Genomic DNA, 18,111 nt, shown 5'->3' with positions numbered 1-18,111 from the left:
TATGTCATCCCAGCCCTGCCCTTTAGAAACCAGAGCTGTTTTTCCTCCTCCGTTTTTCTCATTCCTCATTAACTATGTAGGAATCACTGTGATGCTGTGGCTGAGGCTGGGGCCCGGGACTGAGAGCTGGGGCAGGATCTATGGCTGGGAGCTGGGGCAGGGGTTGGGGCCAGGACAGACTGAATTGGGTTGCTGACAGACCCTTTTCCCTGTATGGATCATCTGAAATTATGGTTTTAGGGCTGCAATTTGAGATTGCAGGGGACTCTTGGACTGATCCAGAGCATGAAGGGCGAAAGCGTGACTTCCAAATTACTCGTTAAACTGTTGGGAAAACATTCTTTCCTCCTCCAGCTGGTTCCGTGTTAATAGAGCCCTTAGTTCTGACATAGAAAATGTGAAAAATCCTCACACCATTACTTCCATTGTTACATTATGTGTGCGTTTGTGTTTGGGATATTCACAATGCATCTATGGTAAGAAAGAGGCCACCCACCTGCCTCCGGAGAAAAAAACACACACACAGGGATGCACATTCAGCACACCCTAGGGGATGGTTTTTTGCCTTTTTTTTTGTTTGACAGACAATCCAGCTCAGTTGGGAATGGATTTGGTAAATGGGTTTTGGTGTTCGAAGCTCTCTGCATGCTATTTGAGATTTGACTGCTATTTGAAATGGCAGCATGCAGGAAAATAATGAAGAAGGATACAAGCCTCAACAAAACAAAAATCAGAACCATCTGGAATTAATAACATTCAACCATTGAAACGTTATGCTGTATGTAACCAATAAAGCCTTCCATTACTATTGTTGACCAATGACTCTAGCCTCAGCGTTGTGGGCCTACCACTGCTCAGACAGCTGCAGGTGAATATCCAAGGACAACAGATGTGAGAAGAGCAACTCTCCTGATGGATGAGGCAGTGGCCTATGACCCTGAACTTTACCATCCTTTCAACAAGTGTGAGAGATGGAAGAAAGAGGGAATAATGGAAGGAAGAGGAAAATGAAAGGCGATGAAAATCCACAACAACAGGCGACAACTATACCTCATTATGAAAGTCTATGAGTGCATTAAAATCCAACGCTGAGATTGATCTAACTCATAGTTGCAAAAAGCTGATATAAAGGACAGAATATTTACCGGGGGGTTGTCGAACGTTTAGTTTTGTTTTGGGGAGGGTTGTGTGTGATTTTTTTTATTGGGCACAGGGGAGGGTAATGCGTTTTGTTCCTGGTTTACGTTTGCAGGTTTTACTATATAATGTCTTCCATCCTAGCTAAATGTCCTCATCTGCTTGTATGTACCTCCCTTATATCAAGGTGTTTTGGTACTTCCCTTTTGCACTACGCTTTCCTGCACTAGCTTGTACTATACCCCAGGTTAATATAGTCCAGTCTGTCTATCCCGCCCTCTGTCCACCAGTCATAGTGACAATAGTGCTAGGTGGATTGTTTGTCCAGATCTGCAATAGGCTGACTAGCAATCGTTCCACACATCAAATCAGTGTGGCCAGGTGCATCATGGAGCATGAAAGAGCAGTGAAGACGTGAGACGCACAGCTCAAACAGCTCCTCTATTGATCTTGTTCAGGGACAACATAATGCATAGACTAGCCGACAACGCCACATTGCAATGAATAGTTGCATTATTGTTTTCAAGGGAGTACAAAATTCTACTCCAGGCTGCAGGGAAAATGTCATTTGAATAACGGCGCAAAAGCCCTGTGATTTGAATGTTTTATTCCATTTGGATCAGTTGTGGGTCTACACTCAACAGTTTTAGAAGGCCTAGAAAGGGCTGTATTTTTACTTTTGATACTGAGATGCGCTGTCTGTTGCAGATCATCATTCTCCCTAGTCGTCCTAAAGCAATGTGGCTTCATATGCTCCCAACAAGGCCCAGTTATTCAGATACATCAAATATAATTCCAGTGTCCTCAAAATGACTTGACGTTAACCAGGTTTCCATCCAACCTTTTTAAGGGAGCAAAGTATGTATACATGTCGGATCATTTATCTGTTTATGTCATCATGGGAAAGCATGGAGTTTATTAGGCTACATAGGAAATAAGTTATGAGGGACTTCATGGGGTGGTAAACGTGCACGGTCATCGTGATGCTCCTTTCCAATAAATATTGAGGGTCTTGTTCTGGTGATGTATGTATTCTGCCGTTTGACAAATAAAATAATATTGCATTCGTCATGCAGTAGGCTCTACCCGCACTGTATCTGCCGCTGTTGGCTAGAACGCCAATGTCAACACCAGAGTGGGTACATTCCCTATACCTACGCAACATTTTTTTGTGACAAAAGCATCAGCAGGCCTAGAGTTGAAAATACCATGGAAACTAATTTAACTTGTATTTTTTTTATTCGGTATGGGAATTTAATACCAAAATACATTTTTTATGTGCACGATGTATTTATGCCCAGACTTTTATCCTCAACGAGTCAATTTGATGGAAACAACTCTGATGAGATTTTTTTTTAAACATTCACATGAAAATCTGTTGCCAATTGAATGGAAACCTAGCTACAGACACCCTAAAGACTCTGGAAGGTGGGCTAGTCCAGTTTCATTGATAATGCCTACACATCATGGTCCACCAGCAGCCCCAAACATCTAAAGACCAAGCAAAACAAGAATTGTACTTAAACTCCCCTCTCATACTCATCTGGAGGTCGAGCAGTTTTTTGTCAGCTTCTCTGTAATCTGTCTATCTATGTAATAGAGCCCCACATTGGAGGTGTCATAATACCCATAAAACCTAGCAGTAAAACAGGGAAATGGTTACAATCGTTTTTCCACCGTTCATTTTTCCCCACATGGGATTTTAGAAACACTTAAAATAAGCGCTGTGCTTCGTGTAGGCTTACCCTGGCATGACGTTTTCATAACCATGTTAATCTCTCTCGGACATGGTGACTTTTATCAATATATTCGGCTCTACTTAGTCTCAGACTCAAAAATGCTAATTAGCATCAAAGTAGACATGCAAAACTACAATCCCCTGCAAGCTCCTGCACCTCATTGCTAGCTGACACCTTTGCTAACAGGTATTGTGTCAATTTAAAACCTGCACAACACAGTTCACAGAATTGTCCATTTCAAGAAATGTTGCCAATTTATTAATTACCACATTTAGCTAATGTGTGATAGTTAATCCAGAGATTCTTACCTTTGCCTCGATTTGACTGTCTCAACCAGATCATCATGGCATTTGTAGTTCTTTAGCAGCTAATTAGCATTTCATTTTGGGGGAGTAAATACAGGCCAATATATTGATTAAAGTCACCTTTTCCTAGAGAGATTTGCACAGTTATCAAAACGTCACTACTGGGTAAGCCTGACTATGTGACTTCATACCCCTTCATTCAACTTTTTGTGTTACAGCCTGAATTCAAAATTGATTCAATAGATTTTTTGTTTTCTCATCTACACACAATACCCCATAATAATAAGGTGAAAACATGTTTTTTTTTGTTTGTTTTTTAAATATCTAATTTACATAAGTATTCAAATCCAAACTGTAACTCGCCACTCAGGCACATTCACTGTCTTCTTGGTAAGCAACTCCAGTGTAGATTTGTCCTTGTGTTGTAGGTTATTATCCTGCTGAAAGGTGAATTCATCTCCCAGTGTCTGGTGGAAAACAGACTGAGCAAAGTTTTCCTCTGGGATTTTGCCTGTGCTTAGCTCCCTTCCGTTTATTTTTTTATCCTGAAAACTCCCCAGATCTTAACGATTACAAATGTACCCATAACATGCTGCACTATGCTTGAAAATATGGACAGTGGTATCCAGCATTGTGTTGTATTATTGGATTTGCCTCAAACATAACACTTTGTATTCAGGACTTGTTGCAAACAGGATGCATGTTATGGAATATTTGTTATTCTTTCCTTCTTTTCAAACGGTCAATTAGGTTAGTATTGTGGAGTAACTACAATGTTGTTGATCAAGCCTCAGTTTTCTCCTATCACGGCCATTAAACTCTAACTGTTTTTAAAGTCACCATTGGTCTCATGGTGAAATCCCTGAGCGGTTTCTGTCCTCTCCGGGAACTGAGATAGGAAGGACGCCTGTGTCTTTGTAGTGACTGGGTGTATTGATACACCATCCAAATGGTAATTAATAACGTCACCATGCTCAAAGGGATATTCAATGTCTGCCTTTTAAACGTTTACCCATCTACCAATAGGTGCCCTTCTTTGTGAGGCATTGGAAAACCTCCCAGGTCTTTGTGGTTGAATCTGTGCTTGAAATTCACTGCTCAACTGAGGGACCGTACAGATAATTGTATGTGTGGGGTACAGAGATGTGGTAGTCATTCAAAAATAATGTTAAACACTATTATTGCACACAGAATGAGTCCATGCAACTTATTAGGTGATTTGTTAAGGACATTTTTACTCCTGAACATATTTATGCTTGCCATAACAAAGGGGTTGAATACTTATTGACTCAAGACATTTCAGCGTTTCATTTTTAGTAAATTTGTAAAAATGTCTAAAAACATTATTCCACTGACATTATGGGGTATTTATTGTGTGTCGGTCAGTGACAAAACATCTAAATGTAATCCATTTTTTTATTCAAGCAGTAACACAACAAAATGTCAAAAAAATTGAGGGGTGTGAATACTTTCTGAAGGCACTGTATTTATGTACAAAAAAAAAGGGACCACAATGGAAATAATTTCCCGACTTTATAGTGCAATCCCAGTTACTTGTAAAAATATTTGTACTGTGTGTAAATATATGCATTTTTTTAACTGAAAAATAAAACCAATCAATCCAAACTGTGCCATTTGATGAAACACCAAACACCAAAAAGTTGAATGACATTTGGATACTGGGTAAACCTACAAGGTAGGAAGGGATGTATTTTCTGTTTGTCCAGATTGTCATAGTCTATTTATTGTTGTGTTGAAAACACAAACCATGATATTGGTTTGTTTGTTGGTTGTGTGGTGCACAAATGTGGTGTATATATTTTATATAATTATAAATATGGCATAAAAAATTTTGAAAATCTGATTTCCCCCTAGCTGATCATTGTCTGCAGCCGGCTCTGATTGTAGTGTAATGAAACAGGCAGGGAGAGTGAGCTTGTCTGTGGTGGTCGGTGAGAACCCTCAACCTTCTGGCCTGTAGCCCTGAGTAGCATCGCCTGCACCACAAAATCATGCTGAAGTGGGAAAGTCTATATCCACGTTTATTAACACCGGGTCGCTATAGTTATTGTTATTTGTGGTATTAAACATGATTTTGAGTTAACTCTACGAGGGGGGTGCAGTTTATTTTAAATGTTGGGGAGACAGGTGCAGTTCTTTTGACACCTTAAGTTGGACCAGTAAATTTCGAACTGCCCCTTAGGAGTATGATGAAATATAATTAAGCCTCCACGGGCAGTTATTGAATTTTGCTGATAGGGTTAGAGTCAACGTTCCTTAAACGAAATATTTTCAATTGCTGTTTAAGGCCTAGGCTACTATGTAAAATGCCGGAGAAGATTATTTCTTTTATGTCTCGATATAAGACATCCCGCGCACTTTGATCCGCACGCAAAGTTGAAGTCAACTGCGTGTTTGTGTGTGTGTGTGTGTGTGTGTGTGTGTGCAGCGCGCGAGAGAGAGGGATAGTCTAAAGAAACATATTGTGACTACGATGACTCAGGTGTAGCTTGCTAATCGTTCGTTTATATAACAACAAAAAAACGATTAAAAGTATCTTAAAATTGAGCAAAAATGGCTATGGTCAGGTCTGTTTTACACCAAGCAAAGGCTTTATTGAAGTTGTGTCCTTTTAACGCATAGCCTTACACTTAGGTAATAAACACGTTTGAAAAACGTCGATATCCACCACATTCCAGTAGTCGATATGGAAGAAACAGTAATTAACTGTGTAAATATCCCAGAGCGCACCATAGTACAGCTGTGACTATATTTTTCACTCTATAAGGTATGCGACTCTGGGATTCTTCTATTTTGTTGGGCAGAAATGGACAAGTCTATGCTATTCATTTACGGTGTCAGCGAACTATGATTTTCTGTTGTTGCAAAAATCCAGCACAAATCTTCGACTTTGGCCATCCGCAAAACACTCGAGCGCTGGAGCTTTTTTCTGCATGCAGGTATGAATTCGATCGCTTACCTTGAGCAGCTCCGATATCCACGAGGGCAATTAGCAAAACGAAAGATATGGTGATCATCTGCAGTAAGTATCCTGTGACTCCTCTTCTTCCACTTCTTGCAGTTTGTACACTATACCCCATGATGAGGAGTCAAAAACTCCGCGATGAGGCAAGTCCAGTGGCTATCAAATGCTGTTTCAAAGACCTACTGCCTTGCAGCAGCTGCAATTGAAATCTTTAGGAGTCTCACACTTGACGAATAGAAGGGGAAGGTAAAAAAAGGGGGGGGATGGATAGAGAATGAACAAATTCCAGGACTTCAGAGAATGAACAAATTCCAGGACTTCAGCGAAACAGTTTTGAAATATGACAGATATTAAATTGTCTTATGAGAAGCACCGCCCTCAGTCATTTGAAGGTATGCATGAAAACCTTTGCAATTACCGTTTGCTCTGTTCACTTTTAATGCTTAACGTGTCTAGCTGACTACCTGGGCCGATGTCTGGTTGATATGAAGTTCATGTTCCGAATCAGAAAATTCACAAAAGTCCTCCGTAACTGCCGCTACCACGCTCCGCACTCTGTCTAGCGACAGTATACAACCTCAGTACCGCGCCTAGCGCTCTACTGATGGAATTGAATCGGACAAGGCTCCGTCTCTGTACCATGCTACTTCAACCAATCCAACAACGACCGACTCCTGTCTGTGGCGGCCATATCAAAACCCGGCTTGGAGCCTCGGAATGGATGTTATTTATCGAGTATAAAGTGGTGAGGAGGAGAAGCTCCATATCCGGAAGTAATTTGGCCATTCATAGTAGCAATTGACGCTATGTAGAGTCGTTTTTTTTTTTTTAGGTTATGGATACAAGACTGTGGACATATCTGGCTGTGTTGGCAAAACCACTACATATCCCATCAAACAAAGTGGGTAGAGGCTGCCTGTTATCACAGTTGGCAATGATGCCGAAGAGACCTTGAACCAGTCATGGCTATTCAAAAAACACTAAATAATTTTCAAGTTTCTTTCCAGGTAATTTCTTAGTTACATGATTGTATAACTAGCAAAGGACTTTTGAATTTGAGGGTGTAGTATTTATGAAGTTTGGGAATGAGGATGAAAACTAGCATAGCTTAGCTAGCCAGCTAGTTTAGCCAGGGAAAACAAGGTAAAAAAAAAAACAAGCTCGAGACAGGATATAGCTGTGCGCACTAGGCTAATTCAGGAGACAGATTGGAGTTGTTATGCCCTGATATCAGGAGCTGGCAGCGAAAAGTTTGATTAAACAATTCAGAGACGAAAACGAATACATCAGTTCACAAATATTTAAGGAGAACGAATCCCGAAATCAGCTGTAACTGTCAATATTAAAACAAAGCTTAAAATGATGTTTGAATGAACCTGAATCCAGGAAATGAATGGTGAAGTCGCTTCTGATAAGCATTAGTCTACCATCAATTATTTCCCTTGCTATGATGGTCAAAATGAGCAATCAGCAGTTGCTACATCCATTCTTGGACTTATGTAAATTCATGATAATATGTGCCCATTGATTCTTGAAGAATATAACTTATAAATGCCTCATGAGCTTAGTTCAACTGTAGTACCCCATCAGAACCCAAAGTATAAGCTTGTTTCACTCCTATGTTTGTAAACAAAGTAAATGTAAACATACACTGTACAGCCTAAAAACATGTTTAAAACTATAATTGTGATATCATGGATGGTCAGTCCTTGCATCCATAGCTATCTATGAATTTGAGAGTGGTTATATTTCTCCATCCCCATTCCTCAGCTTTTTTTTGGAAACAGTGGCAGTAGCAGTACTTTGTTATTATTTAAATTCCTGATTGCCGCTTTAAGTCGAATCCTCTTCCAAAATTCCACCAAAATATAAACAAATAGGTAAGGCTATATTGAAAAGAATAGCCTGTAGACAGTGAAATTGTTGGTTATGTTGGTTAACATGGTTGGTTATGTAGCAGTAGCCTATAATCGATTAGCTCAGAATTGAAATATAAGGTTTTTACCACTGATGTTCTACCCTAAAGTGACTATCATTTTAATCTGTCTATTACAATATCTTTTGTGAAGGATGTTTGAGCAAGCATATTGCCTGCTGAGCAAACATAAGGCAACATCGCTTTATACTGCTGTAAGACCGCAAATGTAATCACTGTTGAAATTCAATCAAGAAACACATTTTCTCTAACTGGCATTTGTTCTCGTCACAGTCGCACTGCTGATTCTCGTTTAGACACGGTCATTAGGACTAACATACAGCCATGTCTAAAGACCTGATCAATAATTACCACAGAGGGACAGTGGAGTCAGTTCAGCTAAACCTTTTTTTTTTTTTGGGGGGGTCTGAAAGTTGAAGCTCATTTACTGCATTTCTAGACAATTTTCAAACTCTAAAATGCTATTTGGAGAACACCAAAAACAAAACAAAAACGCAATATTAGGTTTAGAGGTCTGTGGAACGACATGTACAATGTGAACCACTACTCAACCTTATCCATAAATTGACTTGTGTAGTGGTCCATACTGTGCAACATGAAATAGATGCATAAAACATGCTATGCAGTCACAACGAGGTCGAATTCAAAAGTCGACATCAATGTGAAAGTAACCGGTCCATAAAAAAGCTGGCTTTGAGGCTTACAGGGCCGAGTTCAAATGCCTACATCAAATTAAAAGCAAATCGGCGCACTTGCTAAATGGCTGACCGGCAAAGCAAACTGTTTGGCGCTGTCTCTGCTCTCTGCTTTCTTAAAGTGAGGGAAAGGCGCGCAGCATGGCAACCTCTCTGAGCGATGCTCCGCATGGTCCTAAAGCAAGCCATCAAATACGCTAAACAGTCGTTGCATTTTAATTGGGATTGGAATGATTTTAGTGTTCTTTTTTGTAGCCTACTTTGACATTTTTGGTCTTGAGGTAGGGTATGGCGACTGCCTTACCCAGCTGACGGGCATGAATGAGTTACAACACCCTTGTCTGACTCCTCCAGTCCCCCAGTGCTCCTACAATCTGACTGGTGCAGATCAATCCTGCTTAGTACTCCAGGGGCAACACATTTTATGAATGAACCATGACCTGGTTGGCTATATCAGAAAGCAAGAGCAAAGTTGGAAACAAGTAAAAGTGGGGTTTGTTGAGTTTATACAGGCACACATTGTTTTAGGCTTTGGGGAGCTCATGATTCCATCCCAAACACTTTTCAGAAATCACTGCACTTCAATCAAGGTCTATGGAGAGTCTAATGCACACATACCATTGCCTTATTTAATATTTTTTGGACATAACTTTGTTTTGCAAAGTGAGAAAGTGGCAAAGCCTTTATTGTATTTAGGGCAATACTTTTTCCATTAGAACATAATGTTTTTTATTTTTTTAAATTTACTCCTGCTGAAATATTATGTATGTGTGACAGAATTGTACACTACCTTGACTTTCTGGGATTAATGTGAAATGTGAAGTTGACGGCCGCTCTATGCCTCACAAAATTGAAAAGTGAAAATGACAATTTTTAAATGTAATTTGAGAAACAGGGTATTCTCATCACCTTCCTTCCATTTTAGGTGAATGTACAATAATGTCAATGGGCCACTGTCATCTCACTGGCATTTCAGTTTGAGTTACGAGACGCAGGAAATTGCTTTTGGAACTCTTGTGGGATGGGAGAGACGGGTTGACTGAGGCATAGGGCTCCAAAACATCCATCCCTCAAATTGACTTCTGATCATCAAAATCTGGTTTAGTGCCATTTCATCCTAAATCACTTTCAGTGTGGTGATTTGCATAGTGGTACAGTTACTGTAATATGTTAATAGCTAATGTCGTGCCATTCGTTACGTTTCTCATGAGCCTGAGATAAAATGTTGTTTTAAAGCTAATTTCCTGCAACTCTACCCATATTGCCATGAAGCAGAGTTGAAAATCTGCAGTTTTATAGCTAATCTTATGCTCTTCTACACATGTTGTTATGAGGCTGGGAGAATTTAGGCATTTTTAATGCACATTTTCTGCCCCCTTATATCATTTCAATCAGTATTTTCATTGGACTCTCTAACTGGACTTTGAATGTCATAAATAAAAAGTCACTGCCCACTGGGCACAGACGTCAATTCAACGTCTATTCCACAATGATGTGGAAACAACATTGATTCAACCAGTGTGTGCCCAGTGGCTGGTATAATCGGTTGTTAATTCATGGGGAAAAAGCTGATGTTACTATCGCAGTACTGTTTATATGGTAATTGCATGCAATAAACACATCGGCTACTGTACTTTCTGCTACATATTTCAAATCATTTCACTATTTTGTAACTACTTTGTAAGGATTATTGAATCCCCAAGAAACAGAAAATGCTTATTGCGTAATGATATTAGCTAGTTATTGCCTCCTTGACACTTCTAAGTAGATACAGTACCATGTAAATAGTGCATGGTAAAACAGTACCACCAAACAGTGGACAGATGAAGCAGGCTGCTCTTTCCTCCACTCATACCGCTGTCAGATTTGAATTAAGGAACAGTAAAAGTGTATTAATGGTATGGTTGTTAATTAGAGGACAGGAGGAGAGGGAGGTGGTGTATTGTGGTAATGAGGTTGACCACACCACAGACTAAATTGTATACTAAACAGCAGCAGTTAAAACTCTGTGCCTCTCTATTGCCCTGCTGATAGCATAGTTAGGGATAGTAATGTCCCCACACTGTCCAGGCTCTAAAACACTTGAATATTCTCAGTGTCTCATCAGGGACTCCTTGGGATTGAAGTGTTGCCATTTGATTTTGGTACTTAGGATGAGGCATAACAGTCGCTGAGTGATTCCCAAAATTATTTCCTCCCTAATCAGCGTCTAACAACTCTTGCTGGGCCTTTGTTCTGCTCTCTTTAGCCGGCCGTCCAGATATATCACTAACAGAAACTGTGTGTCAAAGGTCACAGCATCTTTACAGAAAGTAGTACGGAACAAACAAAGCCTCCCTGTACTGATCGATCACCTCACTCACTCAAGCAGCAAGGGATGTGAAGATGATGTCACCACCCGAAAGAGCTTCTTTCTAATTTAGAAGATACACATCTCAGAGTGAAATTTGAATCGGAAATTAATCCTGCCTGTGAATTGCAGCGTCTTCGTAGGGTTGCCTGTCCCCTAACAGTGTGACACAGAATGAGGGTACCAAGCTGTAAGAGCGAGAAAGAGTTGGAAATTATTGCAACCGACCTGATATGATTTGTACACAAAGCAGCAGTTTGGAGGTGATTTTTATTACTGTAAGCCACAGAGAGACAGTGACTGTCTGCCAGTCGTTAATGACAGTATGTGACACACAATAAAGCTATTTTCCATGACTTCAGGCTCTATACTTTACTGTTGCCCTTGATAACAGTATTAAAAAGTGATTTGCAGCACCGTATGTGGCAAGGAATCAAAACTTAATTTCGGCAGATAAAGATGCCATTTTGCAGGGAGATAAAGTGCTGCATCATGGACGATGTGTCCTCCCTGCTCTGCTCTCAGCTCCTCACTCGGCCTCACAGATTTACAAGCTACTTTTTCCTGCCCCATAAAACGGCAAATCTGCTCACCAGGCGACACAGGGAAATGTTAATGGATTCATTTGTCAAGAAGCCTCCACTTATTTACAGTCCTCTTCCATTACCATCGTTTTTCCTGTAAGACAAAAATCAGGTGCCAAAGTCAAAATATCGATCTACCTGTCTGTCATGGCCATGAGTCATCGTAGAAAACACACAGAGCCAAAGATGCTGCCGACAGACCTGCCTACCGCAAGGATGGATTAGTCTGTTTCACATCAATAGCTTCACAGTCACATTAGCATAATCATTTTAATTTGCAATATAACAATTCTTTAGAAACTGACAATGAGTGTAATTACAAATACAGCTATGACAATATGCCAGAAAGACTCAGTAAATGAACGGTAAGTTGTCTGGCTCATATCACTGAATGCTGATTGCTTTCACCAACACAGTATCAATACTTATTTTCATTCTATTTCTTTAGTTGTTTTGCCACTATGCAGTGCCGTGTCTGACCTCTGTCAAGCAAAGTAGAAAGATCAGAGATGAGTGGTGCCCAGGAAAGTCCTACGATTTAGCATATGTCACAACCATTCCATTGACCTATGCCTCTTCTGTCTCAATGGCTGCAAACTAAGAGGTATTTTCCTTGCTCTCACTTCTCGTCCACAACTTCTGTGCCTCCACATTAACTGCCGCAGAGAATCTATCCGAAATAATTGGTTTTCTGACATGATTAATATATTCTGCATAACCCTGTGAACCTCTTAAAGAGACTGAAGTCTTTTGGTTTCTGAAAGGGTTCATAATGGCAGAGGGTTAATTTGATGTTATACTCCTCTGTGGGTTTGCCAGAACAAACTGGGCAGCTCACTACTGGCGAGTACATACTGGAGAAAGAAGCGGGTTGGACGAGGAAGAGCTAAACTGGAAAATACAGTATGCATTCATTTATCAGACAATGAAGTGGACCAAAATACCCAAATAAACCTGACCACAATCATTATTAATATACGCTATATGTACAAAAGTATGTGGACACCCCTTCAAATTAGTGTATTCGGCTAGTTCAGCCACGCCTGTTGCTGTCAAGTGTATAAAATTGAACACACTGCCATGTAATCTCCATAGACTAAACATTGAAAGTAGAATGGCCTTACTGAAGAGCTCAGTGAATTTCAACGTGGTACCATCACCTTTCCAACAAGTCAGTTTGTAACATTTCTGCCCTACTAGAGCTGCGCCGGTCAACTGTAAGTGCTGTTATTGTGAAGTGGAAATGTCTAGGAGAAACAACGGCTCAGCCGCGAAGTGGTAGGCCACATATGTACTGTAGTACGCAATTTTAGGGGACCACTTTTGACTCGTGAGCGCTACTTTCAGAACTACTGACTAAAAAGTATACAAAAGTACTGGAGAATCTCTTTAATACTGTATTTTGGCACACTTCATTGTCTGATAAATTAATGCATACTGCATTTGTCCATATGTGTTTGTTTCTGGTAAGGGACCACATACAGTACTGTACTATTCTGCCCTTCACATGACGAGTACTCTGCTTCTCCTTTGGAATTTGTGCCTACTGGGCCTCTGTAGACCACCACTAGTGTTCAACAGTGACTAGTGACTTAAGCCAGATCTTAACCCTAACCACTAGCCTTTGACCTTTCACCCTATCTTTCCTGTGAGATTGTGTCAGCAGTGGAAGAGATGGAAACCTGCATACTGTTGAAAAAATAGGAATAAATCCAAAATGGAGGCTTAAATGCAAAAATGTAGATGTTTTATTTGGATATCACGGTGGCCAAAACCTGATTGTGCAGAAAAGTGCATAAGTAAAGAGTGAAAACAAAAAGACAAACCTTTCGGCATCAAGCCATCAGTAGTGTGAAATAAAATGATACCTACACAGGACCTTTAAAGAGTGCTGATGGCCTCCTACCATTTCTGAGCTTGTGTCAGCACAAATTACCACAAGATAAGAAGGAAGACACTAAGGATCCAACATGGTGCTGAGGTTCAGCCACAGATCATCACTAAAGCTCTCTTTTCACTGTCAAATTCATGATATAATAGATGTCACACAGTATATTGTCATCTCAGTCGATGGCATCTCTTGTGACACTGTAAACGCACTTTTATGGCAGAGGGTTTGAATAATAATAAAACCACTTTGAATAATAATTCATAAGAATATATCAGTGATTCAATGAAATAGTTTGAAGACAAATATCAGGATCATTGACATAAAGTTTACAGGTCAAATCAAACAGCCCGAGACGAGGATAGAATCCAGGGTCTTAAAGCAGCTATTCTTCTCCACATGTACACACCATGGCCCAACCTTATAGCAGTGTTAAGAGTTCCATTGACCCACTGTCACTCCCGCTCTTGTACATAGCACGGAAACATGACAACCCTGTGACTGTTCCCAATAGCCTGTGATACAATAAGATTGGATAAGACAAATATCCATTTTGGCTATTGTATCGCAACCCTGTCACTGTTTCAGTAGCCTGTGATATAACTGGAAATCAGAAGAACACCCATTGAGTTATTGTATCTCTGAACCATTGTTTGATATACCATTCTAATCACCACTGAACGCAACCTTGGAGGAAATGTTTGTAAGCCTCTGCATCCAACGAGCATTCTATGACTCAGTTCCATAGAGATTTGTTGTTTGCCTTCTGTAACAGTATGAAAGGTTTTGTTTATTTCTCGCCCACCCCGGCACACAGGGTCCAAAGAGAGTTGGCACACAGAACCTCTGCTTGGTTCACTGTACTCCCCTGTAGGCCTGTGAGAATACCACACACAGTTCAACACATACACAACACACGCACACAAACTTTCTTATACACACACACATACGTCAAATGCATGCACGCAAACACACTCAAATCGAATTCATGGGGACCGTATGTACAGTATATGAAGCAATGAGCAATTGCACTTCAATGTACCCTCCCTCCACGGGAATGGTTTGGCCTTCCGGTGTAAACAGGCATTAATCACTCTATCTGACAGAAATGTCAAGGGGAGAGCCCAAGGCATCTGAGAAGGGTTGGTATGTAGGCGAATGGGACAGGGAGATAGATGTTGCCCCCCCCCCCTCCTGGGAGCTGGACTGCACCAGATGATGGGGTCAGTGTGCCCACCACCTTGAGAAAGTGTGTCAAGGACACCGAGTGAGGAAAGAGGGAGGGACTCTACTAGGGTCTGGCTGAATTCATCACTCCAACCCAACACAGCACAGACGTGTTAGTCCAAGAACCAGTAGCTGGCAGTGCACCATAAGTACTCCTATGTCCTGCTTTCAGCTGCTGCCTGGGACAAGCAACGATACTCAAGTGTATATCTTACATGAAAATAGATAGGGAGGAACAAAGAAAATATACCTCGAATTGCTCAGAGCCTTCTCTGCTGTCAGTCAGTAATATCACATAATTGAATTCTTTGAAACTATTATTTGATTTCTACTTTCGAACGTTTCATGACAGTGTGCAACCTAATTTCATTTCTGACAGACGCATTCAATTATCCTCCAACAACCGTTAGCATTCTTAAAATTAAAAGTGTGATCTCTCACCAAGCGCTAGACCAAAATAAGTCTGCCAGAAACACAACTGTCACGAGGAGTGAATCAGAGATTTTTCTGTGTTGGGTTGTCCATTACTAGCATGCTGCTGGAGGCTAGGTCTCTGGTACAGTCCCCTGCTCTTAAAACAATGGATCCCTGGCCTCCAGTATAAGACACAACCACTTAGACAGAGAGCATATAGGAGACATATGTCCCTCATCTTAAGTGGTGCTTTAAAAGATATTGATGGTTTAAAAGCAGGCAGTAAGTAAGTAGGTGATCAATGAGGAGATCCGTGTCTGTGGGTTGTCATCATGTTGCTGCCTCCTAAACAATGATATACTGTACAGATGGAGCCTGTCAGACTGCTCCGATCCTCCCTATAGACTCCTTCAGTTCACTGACCTCTCAATTAGATGACTGAATTCTCATTCAGTTCAGATTAAATTCCAAATCTTAGACCTCGCGATAGTCAATTAAGAGGCATCGGAGGTCTATTGTTGTCTTCCCCCCTGTGCCATTGTGCACAGAACATTGCCTATTTTTGCTGAGGTCTTGAGTAGTATTTTAGAGAAACAGAAAACGTGTGATTTGGGTAAGAAAACCAACTGTGTTGTGTGAACTGGCACTGCAGGAGCAAAGCTCTGCTGATTGCAATCAGTCAGAGTGCCAGGCGATGTTTGATTGCAATTGTACAGAAGGGATTTTTTTTCTTACTCAGTATATTTTTCATTCCATTCTGTAATGATCTAAACTCCGACAAATAGCAGAACAATTTGGAGCATGTGAAGTACACAGGTTGACTGTTATTTCATTGATTGTAGGCTACATAGTAAAATACTGCAGCCTATGTAGATTTCTGACACTGGTATTATGTGTATGAATATACAATTAGGATTATAGTACACTGTAAAACCCAAAGCATTTTTTCCTCAAATACTTCTAGTAAGTTGAACTCAAAGTCAATTACAAGTCTTTATTACTTAAACTGTTTATGTGGTACTGACTAAAAACTACATGAGAAGTCACATCAACTTTGTTCTTTAAGTTATGATAATAAATGATAACTAAGCAAGTACAACTTTATCACAGCAATTGTGCTTTTATTATTAAACATGGATGATGTTTTTTTAAGTAAGTGATTTAAACAACAGATATGTGCGTTTCATTTATTTAAAATTTACTAGTTTATTTTGTTTGGCCAAATAGTTTGTCTTGTTTTTTTGGTGGGGACAGAGCTAATTAGAATAATACCCAGCATGCTATCCAAATGTTAGTTTATACATTTACATTTTGGTCATTTAGCAGACGCTTTTATCCAGACTAACTTCAGTCAGTGCATTCAGCTGAAGTAGATTAAAAAACGTTTCTGGTAAGCATTACTGAGAATGTCGTTGTAGTTGTTGAAGTGGTCTGTTGGTTGGGCCATTTTTGACATGGGTGTTAATGACAGTTCTAAAAAAGCATACAGAAGTGCAAGAGACAGATAGGAGCCTTAATGTTCCCTACTGAATTCTCTGTTATGCTATTATTAATTGGAAATTAAACTTTTGAATGTGACATAATGCTTCCTTCATTAAGTTGTGTTAGAAACTGGATAAAATACTTTCTTTGTAGTTTCTTTGCGGTTGGGAAAAACAACGAAGTTTGGAAAATATTTTTAAGATTTTTGAAATATTAAGCTTGAAAATATTGACTAGGATATGTTCATGTAAGAACAAAATGTCTGTATTCTAAGTTCAATCAAATTAATATTAACAATTTCTTAACACATCTGTTTAGTCCCAGCCACTAAAAAGTTTTGCATTTAATTAACAATGAGCTTAAACTTCAATTAACTTTTAAAACCTTTCTTGATTTACTCAAAATTGTCAAGCTGATACAACTCAAAAACCGACTCTATCGGTTTGAGTAATGACTACAAAATCACTTCAAGTAACTGTACTCTTATGGTACAGTAGTGCAACGGGTTTGTACAGAAGTTTTGAGTAATGACAGCACATTGGGGTTTACAGCGTCTGTTCCCAGAAATAGGATTTTAGTTGACATCTATGGTTTTACCCATTTTATCTCTGTACAGTATTTCCATTTGGACCTATTTCCCTGAATTCATACGTAAGTTATAGTTGAATGAATACCATACTTTTTCAGGTCCACTTATTTTTACTGCTCAAAATGCTGAATTTTTAGAAACAACTTAGTATGCACACTATTATGCTCTCACTTACCTCCCCTTATTTGATAGCTCTAGCATTCGTTAATAGCTTTAAAAGCACCCTGACTGTCATTGTAGCCTACTCAGTTTGGCAGGGATACAAACAGAAATCCACATTCCTGGCAGGTTCGGGGGTGAAAAGCTTAACATAATGTACTGCGGCATTAGCGTGCCGCTCTCCACATTCTGGGAGACGCTTTCATCTCGCTCTCTGGAACTCAACCCTCTCGTTCTTTGTTAGGGGTGTGAGCTTCAGTAATGTTTCTAGCTGAGGCTACACAGCCAGCCATGTTTGTACATCCAGCGTAGAAATTCCTGACTAGAGAGGACTATGTGGTGATGTCTGGGCAGGATGTCAGGAGCTGTCTGTTAACGATGATTTATGATGGTTTCAGGGGGAGGCTGTGAGGCCTGTGGGAATGCAGCCGCTAGTTACAATGCTACTGTAAACACAGCGTAGGAAGCCTGATGAAGACCTCACACCAGAACCCAACACACTCAAACACATTCCTCTCTATATGAACCTGTCTATCTAACCTTCAGTAACAGTATCTTCCTCAATCCAGCAGAATGCTGTTCCTCTCCCAAGTCAAAACTGTTGCGCCGATGAAATAGAT

General features: G+C 40.1%; 1 protein-coding gene across 1 annotated transcript in view; it reads right to left on the bottom strand.

Annotated features, from left to right (window-relative positions):
- unc5c (unc-5 netrin receptor C) overlaps window positions 1-6,821 on the bottom strand; it is a 184,326-nt gene extending 177,505 nt beyond the window's left edge. The window contains 1 exon segment of the mRNA XM_042302190.1: window positions 6,162-6,821. Within this exon segment, the coding sequence (XP_042158124.1) occupies window positions 6,162-6,282 (121 nt within the window). The 5' untranslated portion in view covers window positions 6,283-6,821.
- Window positions 6,822-18,111: the final 11,290 nt, after the last annotated feature.

Source organism: Oncorhynchus tshawytscha, linkage group LG20 (assembly GCF_018296145.1).
Source record: "Oncorhynchus tshawytscha isolate Ot180627B linkage group LG20, Otsh_v2.0, whole genome shotgun sequence".
NCBI classification, from domain to species: domain Eukaryota; kingdom Metazoa; phylum Chordata; class Actinopteri; order Salmoniformes; family Salmonidae; genus Oncorhynchus; species Oncorhynchus tshawytscha.
Note: the sequence above shows the minus strand (reverse complement) of the source record. Positions and strands in the feature narration are given on the sequence as shown.